The 22,268-nt window shown below is 52.2% G+C and overlaps 1 protein-coding gene across 3 annotated transcripts; it reads left to right on the top strand.

The window, feature by feature from the left end:
• On the top strand, window positions 1-20,731 carry PIK3CD (phosphatidylinositol-4,5-bisphosphate 3-kinase catalytic subunit delta). Of its 3 annotated transcripts, none has more exons than XM_041419558.1 (24): window positions 1-30; window positions 5,350-5,423; window positions 5,787-5,950; window positions 7,334-7,562; window positions 7,983-8,206; window positions 8,919-9,098; window positions 9,696-9,845; window positions 10,144-10,233; window positions 10,856-11,077; window positions 13,788-13,884; window positions 14,192-14,322; window positions 14,910-14,969; window positions 15,130-15,297; window positions 15,764-15,885; window positions 16,023-16,166; window positions 16,694-16,793; window positions 17,468-17,646; window positions 17,849-17,958; window positions 18,240-18,318; window positions 18,543-18,710; window positions 19,010-19,133; window positions 19,323-19,468; window positions 19,717-19,849; window positions 20,345-20,731. In XM_041419558.1, exons 3-24 carry the CDS (start codon window positions 5,810-5,812, stop codon window positions 20,480-20,482), a joined length of 3,135 nt encoding a protein of 1,044 aa, XP_041275492.1. In that variant the 5' UTR covers window positions 1-30; window positions 5,350-5,423; window positions 5,787-5,809; the 3' UTR covers window positions 20,483-20,731. The 3 variants fall into 3 exon arrangements, with proteins under 3 accessions (XP_041275492.1, XP_041275491.1, XP_041275493.1); XM_041419557.1 differs by lacking the exon at window positions 1-30 and adding an exon at window positions 4,584-4,835; XM_041419559.1 differs by lacking the exon at window positions 1-30 and adding an exon at window positions 4,584-4,835 and having other exon boundaries at window positions 8,919-9,044.
• The last annotated feature ends 1,537 nt before the right edge of the window (window positions 20,732-22,268 follow it).

Raw genomic sequence — 22,268 nt, forward strand, 5'->3', positions numbered from 1 at the left:
GCCCCCGGGACCCCCCGGCCGCCAGCGCAGGTGAGCTCCGGGCCGGGGCCGGGATGGGGCCCGGGCGGGCCGGGGGCTCGGGGTGCGCGGCCGGGGCGCTGCGGGGCCGCCTGCGGCAAACGCCGGCTGCGCTCGGCTTCTGCAGCGAGCAGCGCTGCCGCCGCTGCTGCTCGGGAAAAGCGCTCCTGCCTCGGGGGGAGCGGGGCCGGCAGAGCCGCTGGCCGCCGGGGCTGCCCAGGGACCGGGGGATGGATGGATGGATGGATGGATGGATGGATGGATGGATGGATGGATGGATGGATGGATGGATGGATGGATGGCAGGCAGCAGGCTGGCTGTTTTGGCCGCTAACCCCTCATCACCTGCCGGCCCACCCCTCCGGGTGCTGCTGGTGTCTGCCTGGCCTTCAGGTGGCTTTGGCACGTGGCGCGTTGTCGCCACAATTGTCCCTCCCGGGCTTGGGGAGTGGCAGCACCTGGTCTGTCATCCAGACCTTCCCTGGCGTAGGGCTTGTGCTGCCTGGCTCTGCTGCTCACAGCCGTGTGTGCTTCTGCTGTGGCTTAGCTTTGGATCATGTTTTTGGCAGGCCATGAGAGTCTTTTAAGAGCTCCCAGAAGAGAGTCTGGAGCATGGCATGCTTTATGTGCCCGAGATGGGAACCTGAATGTTGAATGTCATGACAGAAGTCATTAGAAATGCGTGGCTTGTGTTTTGTTTCCATCCACAAGATGGACTCGGGTTTCTGGTATTGTGGAGCCGTTGGGAACAGTTGAAAAAGCCTAATTTCAGCAACTTCTTCAGATGGAAGCTTTCGTTTATCACAACTTCCTCCAACTCCCAGGCTCTGCCTGTGCCAGCAGTGACAGCAAGGGTGCAAGGATCTCATGTCACTTTGCCAGCATTTAAGAGTTACAACAGCCCTCATGAGTTACAGGCTGTACTTGTGCATGTGAGAAAGCTGAAACACGGGGGAGTTCGTTGTTTGAAGTTGTGCAGCAAACAATTGTCAGGTTTGGGAGCAGAGCTGTGCACAGGGTTGGTTTTCAAGCTTTTGCTTTCACCACTGAATATATGGTTTCCCTCTAGGTAGTTCCTCAGGCAATACTGTGAACTTGCCTAAAAGCTGGTTGGAAGTTTCCACCAAGGTTCTTGAGTGTCCCATCAGCTTTTCTCACTCTGTGGTGTCTCTCTGTGGTCATACTGTTTTACTCCCAGAATGAGGAATGGCTTTACATTTATTTTTCTCTTAAGTTGTTTTGCCTGAACTCCTCTTTCCCTCCCTCTGGCTATTGCTTCTGGTTGGATCTAAGGTTCTGCTGAGCCCGAGTGATGGCACATTGCTCTGATGCTCTTCTGGAGCTGGGAGCCCCAAAAACTGCAGCCTGTTTTTATCAGCACATGTGCATTCTGCTTTCCTATCTCTGCTCTTGCTGACAGCCCCTTTCATCATCAGCCCTGCACACAAACAAGGTTATCCCCAGTTCAGATCACATTAGTGTAGTTCTGCTTCCATTACTTTTCCCTGTGAGTCTGTTTTGTGGGAGTGTGTGTGTGAGGTGGGCATTGAACAATTTAAAAGCTCAAAGGAGTCTTTATTTCATTAAGGGGAGGGCCCAAGCCTGGGGATTCTTTAGCCCCAGTGGTTGTTTAAAGCCTGCTCCACATAACCAGAACACATCTATGGATGGTAGGAAAATCCATGGTTCTCCAGTGACATCTTGGTGCACAGAAGATGCTGAATTTTGTTAATTAAGTGCTGGTTTTCATCAGCACCTCTGGGAGGGAAGGGGATGATCTGTAGTGTCTCAGAGGCCTGAAGAGTTGGGTGTGGGCATTTTCCTTGCCAGGACAGTTCATGGTACAGCTACATCCATCTAATGGTTTGTGTAAGTAAAAGTCAGATTAGTCAGGGGCTCAGAAATATCTGAGAAAAGGCACTGTCAAAGCAGCATAACTGTGTCTGGTGTGTAGAGCTGGATGAACAATGAACTGCTGTTGAAAGAGTGAGTGAATCAGTGCAGGCAACTCTGTGGCAGGATAGGAGAGATCAATGCAGAAAATGGAAGCTGATAATATGAAAAAAAACTTTATTTGATTTTTATATTTGGTGGAGGTAGAAGTCATATGATGGTAAACCATATAAAGGGAATTCAAGTATTCTAAACAAGGGTTTGAGGAAGGTAAAAGGCCAAGCCCTTGATTTTAGGGGTTGTTCCGTGCTTGAATTGTTTTCCACACTTTTCTGAGGAGTCCCCAGTGTTTTCCTACCTGGTGCATGACCTGAGTTTGGCTCTTGTGGTGTGTTGAAGGAGGAACCAGAGACAGAGCTGTGGTCTGTGCTGAGGCTGCAGCCCTGTCCTGGAGCTGCAGGAGAGCAGGGATGGCCCCATGGCACAGCTGAGACTCAGATCCTGATTTACAGGAGGCTGCTGGAAGCTGTGATGGAAACTCCTGTGGGCTCAGGAGCAGAGTCTGCCCTGTCACAGCAAAGGGAGGCAGCTCCAGCCTGCTTCTGTGTGTGGTGGAGTGTCTGGCACTGGGTGTGAGTCCCAGCAAACCCTGCCAGGGGGGAGCTCCTCTCCCAAACTCCCATGTGCAGGCACGGTTTGGCACACTCACCTGCTGCAGGATTCTTCCCAATCTCCCTTGAAGGGCAATTTGGGCGTTCCTTTTGCTGCCAGTCAGCACTCAAATGACTTGCCTGCAGTGTGGACCTGTTTTATCACCCTGTGACCCCAACCAAAATATCAAGACCAAGCCCAAAACCCTCTCAGAGCTCCCCGAAGTGCTGAGGGAGCTCAGAGCTGGCTCAGCTGTGCCCGGTGCACTGACTGTGTGCCAAAGCCATGTCAAACACGTGTGTACCTCCAAGTGCCATGCTCTCCTCCCCAGCCAAACTCATGCCTGCAATGAAAGTGACTTCCTGCATCTCCCACGCAGCCCATCACCTGTGAGCTCTGCGCTGCTCATTTCCTATAAGCTGGAGGTATTTTGGTAGTCCTGGGGTTTTGTAATTTTACAATTTGTTTGTGGGTGTTGCTGCAGCTTCCGTGTCTGTCTGATGCTGCAGCCTTGCAGAGGAACACTGCTCCATGTCTGATCTTGCTGCTTTCTTTTTTGGTTTTTTTTTTTTTTTTGGGTTTTTTTGCCTTTTCCTCTCCAAAGCGGTTTCGTGATGTAAACACCAGAGCTGTGGTTGATAAACTCCACAAGAGGAAATTGAAATTTGTCTTAGTAGGTTTTATGTTGGCTGCTGGCTTGTTAAATACTGTCTGGGTGGTTTTAGATGTGTCTCTTGCACCCTGACACTCTGCACAAATTCACCTTTCCTCAGTTCCTCACCTGTGTTCCTCCTGTTGCTGATGCTGTGCCTCTATTCTCTACATGGCATCCGGTAGAACTGAGGTTTTATTTCTGTCCTGGTGCATGGACTCATCCCATGGGGACATCAGCTCTGCCTTGGCCAGCTCCCCTCTTTGCTGAAGATACACATTTATGACCTGCACACTAAATTGTGCAAGGAGAGAGCAGCCTGTAGCTTTCCTGCAGAGTAAAGAATAATGAACTGAGGCACAGGGCACAGGGGAAGTTGTGGAGTCATCTGAAAAGTGAAATTTTGTCTCATGGTTATTTTCCTCCACCGCTTTTACTGCCCAGTGATGAAGAGATCTGGGCTTTAAAAATTGACAATTATATTGGAGAATTTTTTTTTTTTTGGAAGACTGCTGCAGTGGAAGCAGAGAGTATATCTCAGATTACTCCAGTAGTGTAAACCCTGCCAAAAAGGAGTGATGCTGCTGTTCACAAATGGCAGCACGACCCAGAGAAAAGGGAATTGTAATTGTGTACACATGAGGTCAAGACAGTGCAAACAAGGTTGGAGAACTCTGTTCAGTTTCCCAAGGGGAAGAGGGAAGTCAGGCGGTGCAGGAACACCCATCTGTGCAGAGCTGGCCTCATGGAAGAACTGTCATATCACACCTGAGCTCCAGCAAGTAGGACATTCTGAATTTAGCAATGGGAAGGGGAGAGAGACTTGGTAAAAGATGTATTAGAAACCATGAAAGTCCAGAGTTATTCTTCCTTTGGTATATTCACACCAAGAAAAGATCCTGCATCCTCTAAATGAAGGAGTTTGGAAAGACAAGGTGCTGAGCTTGAGCTGACACTGGCTGCTCATGGCTCGGGCAGGCACTTCATATTCTCTGGGATGTGGTGCCAGACAGAAATCCTCAGCAGGAGGAAGCAGCTCAGCCTTGGCTGTGTCTCTGTCTCTGCTGGTCACTGGAGCTGTGGTAGTTTGCTGATTCAGGCTGAGGTAGCAGATTCACCCGAAACCTGCTGTTTTTAGTGTTGATGGGCAGAGAACAAGGCCAGCTTGTTTTGCTGTATTCAGCCTGGTGAGCCTTGCCTCCTCCCGCTCTGCTGCCCTCCCTGCGGGGCCCGGCGTGGTTTGTGGTGGTGCAGCTGAGGAAGCAGGACAGATAAAGCACAGCTCGTGTTTCTGGGAATCCTGACCTCACTGCTGACAGGGAAGTGGTGTGCTCCCAGGAGCTGGCAGATAAGATGCTGGGCTCCTTGTGCTTGCTGGAGCCCAGGGCTGGCTCCTGAGGAGCTGCCAGCAGCACTCTGTGGTTTGGGAATCAGCTGCACTTTGCTCAGCTTCTTTCAAAGCCTCTGCACCCACGGCTGAAAAATTGTGTTTCAAGTTGTGAATGGGGAAATGCTGTGCTGCTTTCATGGGCTGAGGAGAAGGGACACGGACTGGCTCAGGGCTGAGCCCCTTCCAGGCTGTTCCACGGGGATGTTCCTCTGCTGACCTGGCAGAAAAACTGGTGAGAGGGACTTGGGGTGGGCTGGTTTCTCTGCTGGGGTGCTTGCAGAGAATTAGAGCCACTTCCCTGTGTCCTGCTGGGAGCCAGTGCCAGCAGTTCCAGAGTCCCCAGCACGTGGGGACACCACGCTCTGCCAGAGGTTTTATTGCTGTAGCATTTTGCTTGTGGGCAATGGATGGAGGCTTTGTTACAGGTCTTTGAGAAAGGAAATGTCTGACAGGCTGCTGGTGAATGCCTTTTGTTTCATCCTGTGTTTGGAACCAGCAGTTTGTACCTGACAGCATTCAGATTCTTGTTCTCTTTGCATTCCTTGGATGTACTGGAAATAAATTGTAGCATCCTGCCAAGGGACAGGCTGCAGGTGGAATTAACAAACTTATTCTGATTGCCTCGCCCTTCAACTTCATTTTTCTATACTTGTAGAGAGGGGATGTACAGCAGAGTATTATTTGTTTGTGTGTATAAAAATGCATGCATACTTGGAACCAGCAACAGCTCTTTCTCCCTCTTGCAGACTGGAACTGAGCTCTGGAAAAACAAAGTGGAGCTTGGAGCATGTGGCCTGAGGATTGCCTTGCACAGCCAGGGGTAGGAACTGACTGTTTCTCTTGGCTGCTTGGTCAGGGATGAGCAACTGGGACAATGCCTTTGTTCTCCAGAGTAGATAATTCTCTTATTTCTTTGTCAAATGCAGGTGTAGATGTTAATCCTGGCCTAGAAGGGATTAAGAGAGGGTTGCATTGAAATACAAACAAATGTTGTAGTTACATGTGGCTCAAAGGCACTGGAGTGGAATTTTTACTAGTTCACTAACTTTTCCTGAGTTTTAAGGCTGTGCTGACCTTCCTTTCTTTGGGTTCTTTTGCACATTAATTTTCTACAGAGCCCAGCACAGAACTGAGCAAATAATGCATAGTCAACAGCACCAGGTTGTTTTCCCTTTTGTTGCAGGTGGTAGCCAAGCAGTGAGCAGGATGCCCCCAGGCATTTACTGCCCTACGGAATTCTGGTCCAAGGGGGAAAACCAAAACATCCAGGTGGACTTTTTGCTGCCCACAGGCATATACTTGAACCTCTCAGTGCCCTGCAATGCCAGCCTGGGCACCATCAAGCAGGTAACAGCCTTCCACCAGCTTTGGTGACAGTCTGGGTTAGGCCCATCTGCTGCAGAGCTCTGCCTCCAGCAGCAGGCACTTAGGATGAGAGTCAAAAAAGGGATCTCAAGTCATGTGAGAGTGCTATCCACAGGGAGAGAAGCATCCTTGGGAACTGGATAGTGTTGACAAGACTTGAGAAGCTCTTGGCTCCTGTCCTTGGCACCCTGACAGATTTCATGTTACTGGGGGCAAGTTACTTAACCCACTTTTGCTTCCAGTGTGAGTAATTGCTGTGTTTCACAGGACCAGAGTCAGCAGGTGCTTGCTGTGAGGTGTTCAGGTGGGGGTTATTTAAATGCTCAGGCTGAGGGATTGACATTGCCCGAAACAAAAGGCAGGCATGGAGAAAGGAAGCGAGTTAAAGGGTGACAGCAGCACGGTGAGGGAGGGTCACAGTGTGCAAGGTGACAGAGGGAGGGTAACAGCGGCAGGGTGACGGTGTGCAAGGTGACAGCAGCAGGGTGACAACAGCACAGTGAGGTGTGCAGGGCGACAGCAGCAGGGTTGACAGCACAGTGACAGTAGGGTGACAGCAGCAGGGTGACAGCACAGTGACAGGAGGGTGACAGCAGCAGGGTGACAGTGGCACAGTGACAGCAGCAGGTGATGGCGTGCAGAGTGACAGTGTGGTGACAGTAGCAGGTGACAGCGCAGTGACAGCAACATGGTGAGGTGTGCAGGGTGACAGCAGCAGGTGCAGTGGCAGCAGGTGCAGTGACAGCAGGGTGACAGCAGCGGGTGCAGCAGCAGGTGCAGTGACAGCAGCAGGTGCAGCGGCAGCAGGTGACAGCAGCAGCTGACTGTGGCAGCAGGTGACAGCAGCAGGTGCAGCAGCAGCAGGTGACAGTGACAGAAGGTGCAGTGACAGCACAGTGACAGCACAGTGACAGCAGCGGGTGCAGTGGCAGCAGGTGCAGTGACAGCAGTGGGTGCAGCAGCAGCAGGTGACAGTGACAGACGGTGCAGTGACAGCACAGTGACAGCAGCAGGTGCAGCAGCAGGTGCAGCAGCAGGTGCAGTGAGAGCAGCAGGTGCAGCGGCAGCAGCTGACAGCAGCAGCTGACAGCCGCAGGTGCAGCAGCAGGTGCAGTGAGAGCAGCAGGTGCAGCGGCAGCAGCTGACAGCAGCAGCTGACAGCAGCAGGTGCAGCAGCAGGTGCAGCAGCAGCAGGTGACAGTGACAGAAGGTGCAGTGACAGCACAGTGACAGCACAGTGACAGCAGCGGGTGCAGTGGCAGCAGGTGACAGTGGCAGCAGGTGCAGTGACAGCAGCAGGTGCAGTAGCAGCAGCTGACTGTGGCAGCAGGTGACAGCAGCAGCAGGTGACGCGTGTCCCCGCAGGTGCTCTGGAGGCAGGCGCAGCACGAGCCGCTGTTCCACATGCTCAGCGGCCCCGAGGCCTACGTGTTCACCTGCATCAACCAGACGGCCGAGCAGCAGGAGCTGGAGGACGAGCAGCGCCGCCTCTGCGACATCCAGCCCTTCCTGCCCGTGCTGCGCCTCGTGGCGCGCGAGGGCGACCGGGCCAAGAAGCTCATCAACTCCCAGATCAGCCTGCTCATCGGCAGAGGTCAGCTCGCCCAGGGCCACGGGGCTGCCGCCTCCGGGTGGCCCCAGGTGGCTCTGGGTGGCTCTGGGAGCTCTGGGTGGCTCCAGGTGGCTCTGGGTGGCTCTGGGTGTCACACAGCCCGTCCCAACAGCCTGGCTGCCTGCAGGGCTGTGCTGGGACACTGGGGCAGCTGCAGGATCTGTCTGCAGGGGATGCAGAAGGGGGACACTTGTGCAGGTGTTGCTGCCTGCTGGCACCACTGTGGGGACAGTGCCACTGCGCATTGTCCATCCATCCATTGCTGGCAGCCTGGCTGACCCTGCTTTGGCCACGTGTTAAACACGTGCCCAGGGAGACCTTCACAGACACTTGAGGAAAAGGCTCATTTCCCCCTCTGCCTGCAGACGCTCATTTCGCCTTCCCCTCTTGCTTTGCCCCCAGGTTTGCACGAGTTTGACTCTGTGCAGGACCCCGAGGTGAGCGAGTTCCGTGCCAAGATGTGCCAGTTCTGCGAGGAGAAGGCGGCCAGGCGGCAGCAGCTGGGCTGGGCAGCCTGGATGGAGTACAACTTCCCCCTGCAGCTGGAGCCCGTGGCCAAGGGCCTCAGCTCTCTGCAAATCCCCACCCAGAACATTTTTGTCAACATCAGGTTCCAGTCTGGCGGGGTAAAGCACAAAACTTTTCTGTCGCGGTGTTTGATGGTTTGTGCTTTTCCTTTGGAAAGCTCTGTGTGTGTGGAGACAGAGTAATGTGTGCCTGGACAGTGTTTCCATGTGCTCAGTGTTCATTCTCCAGGCTGGAGATGGCTGGGAGGGTGCTGCTCTCCCTCTGCACTGGCTGTACTGGTTAGCTGGGAGCTGAGGTTGCTGCCTGACCTTTTTGGGTTTGGGTAGGAAAGGAGCACAGAATCCAGAGCCTGGCTTTCCTTTGAAAGCTCAGGAGCCTGCTCAGCACACACAGCTTGCAGGCACTGCTCTGTGCTGCCCATGGGCCCCTGTTCCTGCCTGGGCTCACGTTCTGCCTGTTGTGCCTGGGCATGGAGCAGGGGCACCCTCGCAGGAGAGCAGCCTGCAGAGCAGTGAGCTGGAGTGTGGGGACCCTCCCAGCCTCTGCCCTGCTGCTGGAATGACTGTGGGAAGGTTTGGAATGGCTGGCAGCCACGTGAACTGGTGATTCTGCTGAAAATTGAAGTTCCTGATTTGCAGCCTTGTGCTTACACTGCTGAAACTTGCTCCTGCACAGTTTGGCAGGAGCAATATCCCTTCTTATCCTAGGCTGATGTGTGTGATTTACCTTCCCATGCTGCTCCTCACTGCCAGCAGCAGGGGTGTTCCCTGTGCTGGTGCCTGACAGTTTGCTGTGCTGTTGGGATTGCAGGAGAGCTTCATGTTCCAGATCTCCCCCTGGGACTTCCCCATCACCCTGATGAGCTATGCTGTTAAGAAACATGCCACCGTGTTCCGCCACGAGACCGTGCACAGGCCAGAGGACTACACCCTGCAGGTGAATGGGAAATGTGAATATCTCTATGGGAACTACCCCCTGCACCAGTTCCAGGTGAGCCTCGTGTCTTGCTTTATCAGTGGCTGTTCCCACATGGCCTTCTCTTGTGGGGGCGTGGGTTGGGACGTGTTGTGAAGGAGAGAGTGCTGTTTGCAGGAGTGCAGCACAAACTGACAACACCTGCATGCTACCTAGGACACAGGGTGCTTCCAGCAACCTAATCAATCTTTATTTTTGGGGGGCCAATGGTCTAAGTTGTCCCTGGCTGCCAAGTGCTGTGTAAATGCATTTACAGACTGTGGTTCTGGAAATATCTGCTGGCTTGTATGGTGGGGTGAGGGTTCTCCCATTGAAAGCTGGGCACGTAATCCTGAATCATGTGCTGCTCTGGCAGGGCAGACTGCTGCTGGGAGTGCTGAATCCTCCTCAGTGTTTTCCCTTGATGCAGCCATTTGAGCCCATTGATGAAATGCCAGCTATAAAAGGCACTTCATATTCTCAGCTCTGGCAGCATGAGGCCAGCGAGCTGCAGGTTTATAAAGCAGGAGGAGATAATTGGGAGCTGGAATTGGATTGTGGCTGTGTCCTTGCCTGGGTCCCTGCAGGGCTGGTGGCTCTGAGGGTGGCCTGGCTGACCCTGTCCCCTCTCAGCACATCCGCAGCTGCCTGCAGCGGGGCCTGACCCCCCACCTGACCATGGTGCACTCCTCTGCCATCATTGCCATGAGGGACGAGCAGAGCAACTGCATCACCAGCCCCCCAAAGGCGGCCTGCAAGCCCCCCCCGCTCCCCAAGAAAAAGGTAAAAGGGGACAGGGACCCCTGGGCTCACCCTGGGCTCCTCTGCTGGTGGACGGGCTGGGCTGGGCTGGGAACAGCAGTGGGAGCTCCCTGCCCTTCTCAGGGCACGTTCCCAGCTGGGGAACAGGGTGGGAATTTCCAGCCAGCCTTCCAGCCCCCTCCACAGCTTCCCTGGTTGTCCCAGGCTTCTTGCTCTTTTCTGTGGGGCCCAAAAGCACGGAATGGGAGATGAGTTCTGGTGCTGACTTGAGAGGCCTTTGTTGCATCTGTTTCTGATCAGAGCCCTTTTCTCTTTCCAGCCAAACTATGGCTCTCTCTGGTCCTTTGAGCAGCCTTTCTACATCGAGCTGGTGCAGGGCAGCAAGGTCAATGCAGACGAGAGAATGAAGGTGGGCCCTGACTCACTCTGGGGTTTGTTCCTGTGCGTTCCCAGTCTCACCCCCTGCTCCGTGTGGGAGCACAGTGGTGGCTGGCAGTGTGATCCCACCTGCTCCTGCGGGGCTCCTTCAGCCCTTGGGCAGTCCCTGACCTGCAGCACAAGGGATGGGGAGGGAGGTGGGCAGGCAGCAGCCCAGCCTTGGGAAAGCTGCTGCACAGCCAACAGCTGCTGCCCTGAGGTGCTGGCACTGAGCAGGGCAAACCCAGCTCTGGGAGGAGTGATGGGAGAGGTGGTGGTGGCAAGGGGAAGGCAGGAGGCAGCAGAGGCCTGGGATGTGTGGGGTGTTTGCCATGACGGGGAAAATGAGGAGAAGGGGAACAGCTGCCCTTTGGGAAAGGCAGGAAACTGGGCAAGAACGTGCCACATTAACCAATATGCAAGTCTGCACGAAGTGAGAACAGTGCCCTCACTGAAGCCGAGTAAAGAGAGGGGTTTCAGAACTGAGTGTCTGAGCTGGAAAAGAGGCAGGACAAGGAGCCCCTGTGCAGGGCAGGGCTGCCTGTCCCACTGCCCTTGGGCACGCCGGGCAAATCAATGCCCATGGCTCACGTGCTGCCCCTGCTCTGCCGCAGCTGGTGGTGCAGGCAGGGCTGTTCCACGGCGCTGAGATGCTGTGCAAGACCGTGTCGAGCTCGGAGGTGAGCGTGTGCTCGGAGCCCGTGTGGCGGCAGCGCCTGGACTTCGACATCAGCGTCTGCGACCTGCCGCGCATGGCCCGCCTCTGCCTCGCGCTCTACGCCGTCATCGAGAAGGCCAAGAAGGCTCGCTCCACCAAGAAGAAGTCCAAGAAAGCTGTAAGTGAAGCCAGCCCGGGGCTGCAGGGCACGGGGTCCTGAGCCAATGCCCTTGGCTCTCAGAAAGCTTCAGGGTGATAAAACGGCTCGCGGGGCCACGGACAGGAACGCCTTCAGCAGGAGCAGGAAGCTGGGAAGTGGCTGCCTGTAAGAAAGGCTGTTTTTATGTAATTTCTTCTCTAGAAAGGTCATTGAGAAACATACCCAGCACACTGGACCTAAAGGGGAATCACTTATCTCAGTGTCCCTGTTTCGCTCTTCTGCAACTTCCTTGTTTTGTAGTTGAGGTTTAACCATCATCTCTGTTGCATTTTCTTTCTAACAAGGTCCTTCCTGCAAATCCCCCAGTGGAGCAAATTACCAGCTAGGGAGGGGCAACATACTGGGGAATGTACACATTGATTATGGCAAAGCATTAGGCAAGGTAAAATTAAAGTGCAGATTCCTCAAGGTCACTGTTCAGGTGTTGCAAACTGACCATAGAAAGTGTTACATCACCTTGGAAGCTCTTGATTTGAGCGTCTTAATCAGAGGTAGTGATATTTTTCACCTTCCAAAACTTCTATCCCATTAATAATTTAGTAACTAAAAGCAGATCCAGCTGCAGCCTGCAATTGAGTTGCTGATTTCCCAGAGTTGTAATGTAAGCCTCAAGCTCTGTTCTTTATGAGCAGCAAAGGCATTTGTGCCTCTGCAAATTGTTGTCTCTGCGACCACAAAGACTGTTCCCATGCCTTCAGGAGAGGGTTACTCATGCCATCTGTGCTGGAGTGCAGAGGAATGAGGCACTGGTGAGTGAGATACAGGAGATTTCAGTTCTGCTCGCTGCTGGGAGGTTCTGAGCTGTGTTGTGCTGACATCAGTGGGGTTCTCAGGGCTGCTGTGCACTCATGTCTGGGAGCCACAGCCAGCTCACGAATCCTGCTTGTGGGGACCAAGTTCTGGGTTGAAGGCTTCAGACTGGAAACATTTTGAGGCCAGGATCAGGATTAACAGTTTTATTGTTGGGTTTCTTTTTTATTTAAGAGCAGCAGAACCCCAGCTCTTGCTGGAGGCTTTTGTTGGGCAGAAGATCTGATTCATCCACAGGCTGGATGCTTGTGGTCACACTGGAATAATTTTCAGTTTTGAAGCAGTCAGAAGGAAATCTTGCTGTTCTGATTGACAAAACAGAGCCAGTCTGTTTAGCTGAGCTGTTAAGAGGATCTTATTCATCTTTTTCCCCATGGTGAGCTACAGCTCTGAGTGAAGTGCCCAGAAATAATTTCAAATTATTGGTAAAGGCAGTTTACAGAGTGCACCCTGATTTTTTTTGTTTGTTTGTTTTGATTGTTATTTTTTTTCCTTACTCAGAGGTTAATTCCATCCATGTTGTTTATATGCAGACTGTCCAGAGCAGATAGGTGGGACTAAATCATTTATTACCACAAAAGCAGGCATGTTTGCAGGCTGACTGGATGAGTCAGAGGGTTAATGTCACCCAGAGGGTTGGCTTCCAGTATTTCTCTAAATCATGCAGGAGATGGCTGTCTTTAGAGTGCTGGATCCTTGTTTTGCTGGACCTTATCCACCAGAAATCTTGCCTTGTGTTTTGGCAGGCTCTGAGCTGTGCTTAGATGTCATTTTCTCTGTTAGAAAAGGTTATTGCTGCTGGTGGTGTTTTATTTGGCTTCTCCCTGTTCTCTGGAAGCTGATGTCTCAAATGTGATTTCACTGAAGATATTTGGAGTAATCAAATCAGCACCAAGGTTGTGAGAGGCAGCTTGGGGTGACTCATTTTGTCACGTCAGAGGGAAATGGGGGTTCTGTTACCTCCCCCAGTGCTGGGCTGTTCTGTGGGGCAGGGCTGCACTGTCTGGAATGCCCCAGTGGAGTCAGATGTGTCTCTGTGGCTCCTTCCAGCGTGGCTCTGTCTGTGGGTGCCTCAGTGCAGAATTTCTGCCTTCAACCCCTTTTCCAGTTGTTTCTGTGCTTGAGCCCTGCTGTGATCTGAGCTCTGAGTGCTGCTGTGTGAGGTCAATGTTCCATCTGGGGAACCTGCCTGCAGGAAAGCTGAGCTCCCTCGTGGAACGTGTGTGTGCTCTGGGCTGGGAGCTGGCTGAGGGCAGGGGCTGGGTTCTTGTCCTGGCCATGTCCCAGGCACTTCACTTGCTGGAGTCTCCCTCCTCCAAAACAGGGCTGGGTTGGATTTGTGGGGTTTATTTTGGGGGTGTGGTGAGGGATTGGCAGCATAAAGTTTGATTTCTATAGATAGTGTTTATTATTGTACAAAGAAGCCAAGCCTTTTTTCCTATTATGAGCTATTTCTAGCATCCCTTGTCTCCTTTCCCAAAATCGTGCCTACTCCGTGTTCCCTCTTTCAAAATTAAAGTTCTTCTCCCTCCCCTCAAATTGTGAAATATATGAAATATGTAATAGTTCCCTCAAATACTGAGTGTAGAGTAGCAAGGCCTTATTGGAAAATTAGAGATTCTTCAGCTTTGCCCAGTATCAGGTGGTGAAGTTCCAGACACGTTCGTGGGGAGCGTTTGGTGCCATTCAGCACCACACAAACGACCCCAGGTTTTGGCAAGTGCCCAGTGCCACCTGGCAGTCAGCTTTGGAGAATTGAGCAGGGCACAGGCAGGGTGTCCTGTGCAGGGTGTCCTGTTCAGGGTGTCCTGTGCAGGGGGTCCGCTGGCAGGGCAGCCCCACGGCGCTGTTTCCCCAGGACTGCCCCATCGCCTGGGCCAACGTGATGCTCTTCGACTACAAGGACCAGCTGAAAACGGGGGAGTGCTGCCTGCACATGTGGTCCTCCTTCCCAGGTATGGCAGGAGAGGGAGCTGCTGCCCTTGGCACCCTCAGTCTCCCCCTGGAAGTGGAGTGGGCGCTGCTCCGTGCCCTGATGGCAGCTGGAGCCCTGCCAAGGCGAGGCTTTGCTGAGCCTGGCTTTGCAGGTGTGACCTGAGAGGTGGCTGCTCACCTGAGGATGCCACGTGCCCCTCTCTGGGAGGGCTCAGGAGGGTGGAGTGCTCGAGGCCGGGCAGTGCCCAGGGACAGTCTCTGCTCTGCTTTCTGCAGCAAAGCTTCACAAGGTTTGGGCTCATGGGTTTTGTGTGCTTTGTTTTCCAGATGAGAAAGGGGAACTTCTGAACCCCATGGGCACAGTGCAGTGCAACCCCAACACTGAGAGTGCAGCAGCCTTGGTCATCTGCTTCCCCAGCGTGGCAGCACATCCTGTGTACTACCCATCCTTTGAGCAGGTGGGGCACAGGGACACTTTTGGGAATTCCCTCACTGTCCCTTCCAGTGGGGAACCTCTGGGGCAGCCATCGACAGGCACTGGATGCAAGCAAACTTGATTAATAGATATTGTTAACTGAAAATTTCACTTTTTCCTCTCACCTAATGGATCTTTGAGTGAATACTTTTCTGAGCTATGAATTACTAAAGTAAATAGATTAACATTTGTTTAAAAAATGGGTTTAACTGAGCTGCCTTCAGACTGCATTAGGCTCTGTAGGAAGGAAGAGGAATAAAGGGGAAATGAGTGAAAGTAGGCAGCTCCCTCCTTTCAGCAGAGTGATAACATGCCATGTGTGAGCTGGAGATTTTCCATCTGTCGCTGCAAGTGGCCAGGCAAGGGGAGGAAGAGCTGTGCCTGTTGCAGGGGAGGAGGGAGATCTGTCTGTGCTGCCAGGAGCAGGGTCTGGCCCAGAGGCTGTGCCAGGCAGAAAGGGGAGCCCGGGAGGGGTGGCAAGTGACTGACCTCCAGTGCAGCATGAGGTGATGGTGCCTGCACTTACAGAGGAGCTGAGAGCCTTTCTCACCCTCTCCATTTGTGTCCCAGCTGCTGGAGTTGGGGAGGAATGGAGAACAACCCCGAGCTGCCCCAGAAGATTCCGAGGAGGTGAGACTTCTGGCACCAGTTTTCAGCTGCCTCCAGCCTGGTTTCGTGGACTGGTTGTTTCCCCCTTGCCCCTCCAGCACTTTTCACCCAGCGGGGTGCTGCCCCAGCCCTGCAGGGTCTCTGTGGCTGGCTGGGCCCAGAGCGTGCTCTTGCTGTGCAGAAGCTGCAGCTGAAGGAGATCCTGGAGCGCAGGAGCCACACGGAGCTGTACGAGCACGAGAAGGACCTGGTGTGGAAGATGAGGTTCGACATCCGCGACCAGTACCCGCAGGCCCTGGCCAAGCTGCTCGTCATCACCAAGTGGAACAAGCACGAGGATGTTGCCCAGGTGAGGAGGCTGGGGCTGCCAGCCAGGGCTCCTTTTCTGGGCCATCTTTCAGTGTCCACATTCCTGTGCTGCGTTCGGGAGCCCAGCTCAGCAGGGCTGTTCCACAGTTTTCTCAGGGAAGTTCCCAGCTGGGGTCTGGTTCTCCTGGGCTCTGTTTGGTTCTGGGGGCTGTCCCAGATTTGTTACTGGCCAGCAAGATCTTGTTTAGCCCTTCAAGAAACTGGAGGCAAAAAAAAAAATCTGGATTGAATACTCTTAAATAATAGTAAGAGATCAGCACAAGCCCCCTCAGTGGATCACTTTTTGACCTGCTATCCTGCTATCTGCAGACTTGCTGTGAGGCATCTATAAATAGTGACCCCCCCCTGTATGGAGCTGCTCTTTCATCCATAGAATTTCAGATTTATATCCATTGCCATAAAAGCCTTGTTCCTTTTGGTAGCTATTTTCTTTTTGCTCATTACAGATGATTTCCCTGCTTCAGACCTGGCCTGAGCTGCCTGTCCTGAATGCCTTGGAGCTGCTGGATTTCAGCTTTCCTGACCGTTACGTTGGCTCCTTTGCTGTCAACTCCCTGAAGAAGCTGACGTAAGTGCTGTCCCCAGGGGAGAGGCAGAGCCCTTTCTATTTCTGCTCAGGGCTGCTGAGGGGCTGTGAACAGCAGTGACAGCCTTGTCTCTGCAGCTTGTACAAGGTTGTGTTTCATGTTTCCTTTCTGTCCCCAGGGATGATGACGTGTTCCAATACCTGCTGCAGCTTGTCCAGGTGCTCAAGTATGAATCCTACCTAGACTGTGAATTGACCAAGTTCCTGCTGGAAAGGGCATTATCCAACCGCAAGATCGGCCACTTCCTCTTCTGGCATCTCAGGTGAAGAGCAAATCTTTTAGGCTTTTTCTCAAAAATCAAGGGAAACCAGCATTTGCTGAGTCCTTCATTGCTCTGTGGTATGGGAACTGCTACTTTTTACCTCGGGTGACTCAATAAGAATTATTCCAGGAGGACACAGTATTGGTTTTTTGTTCATTTCTTTTTGTCTTTTGTCATTGTAGTGGAGGTGTTTGGGTTAGGTGCTGTTTCCAGAATTTATATGTATTTGTGACTATATACACACACATGCCTCTGAGCTAGAATTTGCTTTGGGCTTCCATGGCCACCTGCCAGCTCTGAGCCATAAGCTCTGAACTGTTCTTGCTCCCCAAGTGATGTTCTCAAAGGAGGGGTTGGGGACTGAGTCACCCAAAAGATGTTTCATCACCTCAAGCAATGGTTTTTCCCCATCACCTTCTGGGGTGGGGGATTTTTTGTCCTCCCCCACTCCCCAGGTCTGAGAGCAGCCAGGTGCTGTGGCTCCCCTGGCTGACCTGGCAGCCCTGCTGTAACCCTGCTCCCTGCAGGTCGGAGATGCACGTGCCCGCCGTGTCCCTGAGGTTTGGGCTGATCCTGGAAGCCTACTGCCGGGGCAGCACCCACCACATGAAGGTGCTGATGAAGCAGGTACTGATTGCTTTGGGCCTTCCTCTGCCTTGGGGCTGCTTCCCAGCTCTTGGCTTTCCCAAATTAATGTCACCAGCAGTACAGGAAAAGCCTCGGGAGGGCTGCTGGCTCTGGGGTCCCCTGGAGACCCCCAGCACATGTGGAACCACACTGAGAGCTGGGGTCTCACCCACGCTGAGAGCTGGGGTCTCACCCACACTGAGAGCTGGGGTCTCACCCACACTGCTGCAGTCTGTGTGCAGAAGGGGCTGAGATGTGCAGGGCACTGCTCTTTCCAGATCAGCTGGCTCAGGGGCTGTTCACTGGGAGCTGCTCACAACCAGAGCTCCCCAAAAGCAGCAAAGGGCAGGCTGGGCTCTCGCTCTCGTCCTCTGCACTTTTCCAGCCAGGGCACCTCACTTCTTCCTTTGTGTGTGGTAATGTGCTTTATTCCTGCTGCAGCCATTACCTTGCAATGCATTTGTGCCCAGCAGAGTATCCACAATTAATTATGGATCTTCCTCAAGCACATAGTACTAAATTTGTTTTGCTGCAGTGTGTGAAATTGCTACAAATTGAAGAGGAAGTAAGAGATGGAACCAAGGTTTACATTTCACAGGAGATTTTAATGCTTTTTAAACTTTCTCCAGGAATTTCCTGTTTGTTAACCCTGTTTCATCCCTCCCTTTTTTCAGGGAGAAGCACTGAACAAGATGAAAGCTCTGAATGACTTTGTGAAAGTGAGTTCTCAGAAGGCCACCAAGCCTCAGACCAAGGAGATGATGCACATGTGCATGAAGCAGGAAACCTACAGGGAAGCCCTTTCCCACCTCCAGTCCCCCCTGAACCCCAACATTATCCTCGCTGAAGTTTGGTAAGGGAGAGATCTGCACCTCTGAATTTGTGTGGATTTTGTGCTTTGTTTCCCACTGGAGCCAGGCTTTGTGTTATCCCAAGGTTCTTTCCTCATGGGGGTCCCAAGTCCATCAGTGGGTGGGGTTGCTGTGGGACTGGCAGCTTGGATGGCTGATATTTTAATAGATGGAAACTGAGGATAATATTTTTATTTCCTCTAGTGTGGATCAGTGCACCTTCATGGACTCCAAAATGAAACCTTTGTGGATTGTGTTTAATAATGAAGAGACAGGTCGAGGTGGAGTGGGTATAATTTTTAAAAATGGAGATGGTAAGTCTTTATTATGCTTGTGAAAATATCTTTTAGTCTCAAGTATTTACCGGGGTGAGTGGGCCTAAATCTGGACCATTAAGATGTTGTGTAAATCAGGAACTTTAATGTTTTTGGGTGAGATTTTTGGTAGTAATCTGAAAATATATATTAACTAACTCCCCTCTATATTTCACCTGCTTTTACTTCACCTGCTTCCCCCTTTAATTAAGATTTTGGTGCAGTGGTGATTGCATAGCTTTGAACAGTAAAATGATCTTTTCCTCCGCAATGCTGCCCAGATCTGCGCCAGGACATGCTGACTCTGCAGATGATCCAGCTGATGGACATCCTGTGGAAGCAGGAGGGCCTGGACCTGAGGTGAGCAGCGTGCCCACAGCTGTCCTGCACTGACAGCCAGGCTGGAGAGGCTGCTTCCTCTGCAAGCTCCTTTTGCCCCCAGCAGCTCTGCCTGGAGCAGCTGGGCAGCTTCTGTGGGGCACAGCAGCAAGGGAGGAGACAGGGCAGGCAAGGGGAAGCTTAAAAGTCACCATGAGCCATTTGTGGGCAGGATTTCAGTGGAAGGGTTTCTTTCATCTCTGCAGGATGACCCCTTATGGCTGCCTCTCCACAGGAGACAAGACGGGGCTCATTGAGGTGGTCATGCACTCGGACACCATCGCCAACATCCAGCTCAACAAGAGCAACATGGTGGCCACGGCTGCCTTCAACAAGGACGCTCTGCTGAACTGGCTCAAGTCCAAGAACCCGGGGTGAGGCTCACCTCTCCCTCCCTGCCCCTCTTCCTTCAGCTGGGGCTGCCCCCCTGCCTGGCACACCTGGAGGCCTCGTGTGGATCTCATTTCCACTGAGGTTTTGGCACCACCTTACTCAGAGCCCTTCGCTGGCAGACCTTGCAGCTCCTTTTTGTGAAGCAGGGGTGGGAGTCCTGCCTCCAGAGAGCACGACACGAGCTTCCCTCCCTTCTCCTGCAGCTGCAAACAGCCCTCCCCACGGGGCAGTGCTGGAGCCCAAAGTAAAATTATCTTTCACTCTTTCCCACCCTCTCTAGGGATGCCTTGGAGCAAGCCATCGAGGAGTTCACCCTGTCCTGTGCTGGGTACTGCGTGGCCACCTACGTGCTGGGCATCGGGGACCGGCACAGCGACAACATCATGGTCCGGGAGACGGGGCAGGTGAGGAGGGGGCTTGGGCAGGTGAGGAGGGGGCTGGGGCAGGTGAGGAGGGGGCACGGGCAGGGGGCTCTGCCTGGGCTCCCCTCCCTCCCTGACCCCTGTGGCCAGGATCTGCTCAATGCAGTAACTGAAGAGAGCTCAGCTCTGAGCAGCTAAAACAAGCAATATTCTGAATTTTTTTATTTGTAGCTGTTCCATATTGATTTTGGTCACTTTTTGGGGAACTTCAAGACTAAATTTGGTATCAATAGAGAACGAGTTCCTTTCATCTTAACCTATGACTTCGTGCACGTCATCCAGCAAGGAAAAACTAACAACAATGAGAAGTTTGAAAGGTAAGTGCTGGGAGTTAAACTTGACTTCAGCTTTTGAAGCTCTGAATTTTTAGTATTTATTTCCACCAATGAGTATTAGTACTATAAGTATTTAGTATTTATTTCCAGCCATAAGGCAGCTTCTAGCTGCCTGTACAGATGGAAGTAAATAAATGAACTGGAGAGAGCAGGGTTCAGACTGCTGAAATGCTTTACAGAATGGTGGGGTTGCAGTGCTCACTCCTTTGGCTGCTCTTTCCCCTGCCCAGGTTCAGGGGGTACTGTGAGAGGGCCTACATGATCCTGCGGCGCCACGGGCTCCTCTTCCTGCACCTCTTTGCACTGATGAAGGCTGCTGGGCTGCCAGAGCTCAGCTGCTCCAAAGACATCCAGTACCTAAAGGTAAGAGCAGAGCCCATGCAAGGGGTTAAACTGAGCACCTGATTTTGTGCCTGGGGAAGGAGGAGGAGGTCAGTGTGCCAGGCCAGATTCTGAGAAGCAGATGAGCTCCAGAACAGTGAGTGGGGTCCAATGCCCTGTGCAGGACATCAGCAATGCCAGGTGCTGGTGCTCAGAAACCTCCTCAGGTTCTTCAGCACAAAGGCAGCAGGTGCCCACTGGCAGGAAGGAGGCAAAGCCCTTGGCTCTCATTTCCTAGTTTGCCTCCTGAGTCACAACCACCCCTCCCTGGAAGCTGCAGAACACTTTGTCCAAGAGCAATCTGCTCTTCCCTGCACCTACAGAAGCAGAGGGCGCAAGTGTTTATCAGAGAAAAAACCTCCTGCAACTGCAGGAACAATTGAAAATAATTGGCTACTCCATTCCTCCCCTCAGTGGAGTAATTTCTCATGAATAAAACCTGGTTGAGCAGCACTGATTTGTGCCTCTTGCCTTCAGGACTCCCTGGCCCTTGGGAAGACTGATGAGGAGGCACTGAAGCACTTCAGAGTGAAGTTTAATGAAGCTCTGCGGGAGAGCTGGAAAACCAAAGTGAACTGGCTGGCACACAACGTCTCCAAAGACAACAGGCAGTAGAGCAGGAGCTGCCCCAGGTGCCTGAAGACTCAACAGTGGTGCAGTGGGCAAGATCCCCCAGAGATCAGACATTGCTGCACGACTGAAAAACTGCTGGCCTGTCCTCAGCCACAGCCTGTGGCTGCTCTGCATCTCTGGGGGACAAGGGAGAGACGTGAGGCAATAAAACTACTGCAGTCAAGGTAGGGAGAGGTACTGGACCTTGAGAACTCCTTGAGCTTCAAATACGTGTTTCAATGGAAGAGTCGAGGCATTGCAACATCCCTCCAGTGTGCTGATGTCTGTATTCCTGTTTTCTTGAAAATTTAGCTGAGCAGAGATCCCCCCTGCCTGTAGCCTGTCTTCTAGGACACCACTATTACAGCTTAGAGGCATTAACTTCAGCATGTGGTCACTCCTGCCCCGTGGCAGTGTCCACTGAGGTGGGACAGCTCAAAGCACACCAAAGCCAACTTGGATAAATGGTTTTACTCTGCCTTGACACAGGATAAAAACATCCAGGCTCTCATACTGCTGTCTGTCTGCTCCAGAGGCCAAAGTGTTCTGAAACTGAGCTGGAACTCAGCTACTGCTGTCTAGAACTGATGGCACAAAAGCAGCTTTGGGGTGGCCACTGGATCAGGTACTTTGCTTTCCAAAGTTAGGCTTTCGTTGAGCCTCAAGTAATTCCTGCATTTCTGGATTTATTTTGGTTTCAAACCTGAAAACGCTAAGATTGCATTTTCAAATTGAAGTACTTACTGCTTTTCATAGAAGATGTTGAGCTGTGAGGTCTGTTCTGGTTTGGATCTATTCATACAAACCCTGTTGCCTCTCAAGCACCTGTTCTAGAACACCTCATTTTAATTTAATCTCACCCTGGGAGAGCCCCTTTTCCTACACCTTCAGATGATACTGTGACTGAAGCACTCAGGCTCTAACAGCTGCTTTGGTACTAGAGGGAAATACTGCAGGATTGAGAGCTCTGTGCAGGCTGGTCAGTGAGAAACAGTCCTGTGCCTCTGCTCCATTTTAGAGTAAATATTGCTATTTCCTTGCTTATTAAACTAATTTACAGAGCAAAAGGTCTGGGCCCTGTGCAAGGTGAGACGCACTGAAAGCACAGCCCCGACCAGGTTCTTGTGGAAGGGAAGACACTACAGGCCCCGGGCTGCAGAGGCAATTCTCCTGCAGGCAGAGCCTGGGGTCAGGCTGCTGCAGCTCCGGCCCCCTGCTCTCCTCATCCTCTCACAGCAGAAAGGCCAGGCCCTCACAGAGTTCAGAGCAGGGGCTCCTGTCCCGTCCCTCACTCTGAGAAGTGCAATAACACAAAGCTGTAGCAGCATCAACTGCAAGACCTGAGCAGAGTTTTACAGAGCTTGCTTAGTCTGGAAAACTTGACTTACCTACGAGCAGTAAAATCTCACTGAGTCATGGTGTGGAACTTCTTCCCTGTACACCCTGGGAGAGAACCTTGGACAAATCTGACAGCTCTGTTGGGTCAGCAAAGAGCCTCTGACTCCAAATTTGCAAAGCAGCAGCTCACCTGGTGGTTTTCAGCAAGCTGAACTGTACTAAAGATTGAAACTTAGATAATTTTCAAAAATGTTCCATTTCATTACAAGTGGCTTCTCATTTTTATAAATATGCTCAGAATGATGCATAGAGATGATGATAGACCTATTTCTATTTATTTAGAGATGTTTCTGTCATTATTTTTTTTTAACTCTGTACAAACTGATTGTGCTTATTCTGTTGCCTTTGAAAAATAAGTATTTTTTTAAGCCAAGCCGTGGTTCTGCAAGAA

Source organism: Onychostruthus taczanowskii, unplaced genomic scaffold (assembly GCF_017590055.1).
Source record: "Onychostruthus taczanowskii isolate IOZ18803 unplaced genomic scaffold, ASM1759005v1 scaffold61, whole genome shotgun sequence".
NCBI classification, from domain to species: domain Eukaryota; kingdom Metazoa; phylum Chordata; class Aves; order Passeriformes; family Passeridae; genus Onychostruthus; species Onychostruthus taczanowskii.

Bases quoted from the DNA above. Each gene is read 5' to 3' on its own strand.
- PIK3CD (XM_041419558.1), top strand. From the start codon at position 5,810: ATGCCCCCAGGCATTTACTGCCCTACGGAATTCTGGTCCAAGGGGGAA. The intron at 7,563-7,982 runs GTCAGCTCGCCC...CTTTGCCCCCAG, and splicing joins CAGCCTGCTCATCGGCAGAG to GTTTGCACGAGTTTGACTCT. The intron at 10,234-10,855 runs GTGGGCCCTGAC...GCTCTGCCGCAG, and splicing joins ATGCAGACGAGAGAATGAAG to CTGGTGGTGCAGGCAGGGCT.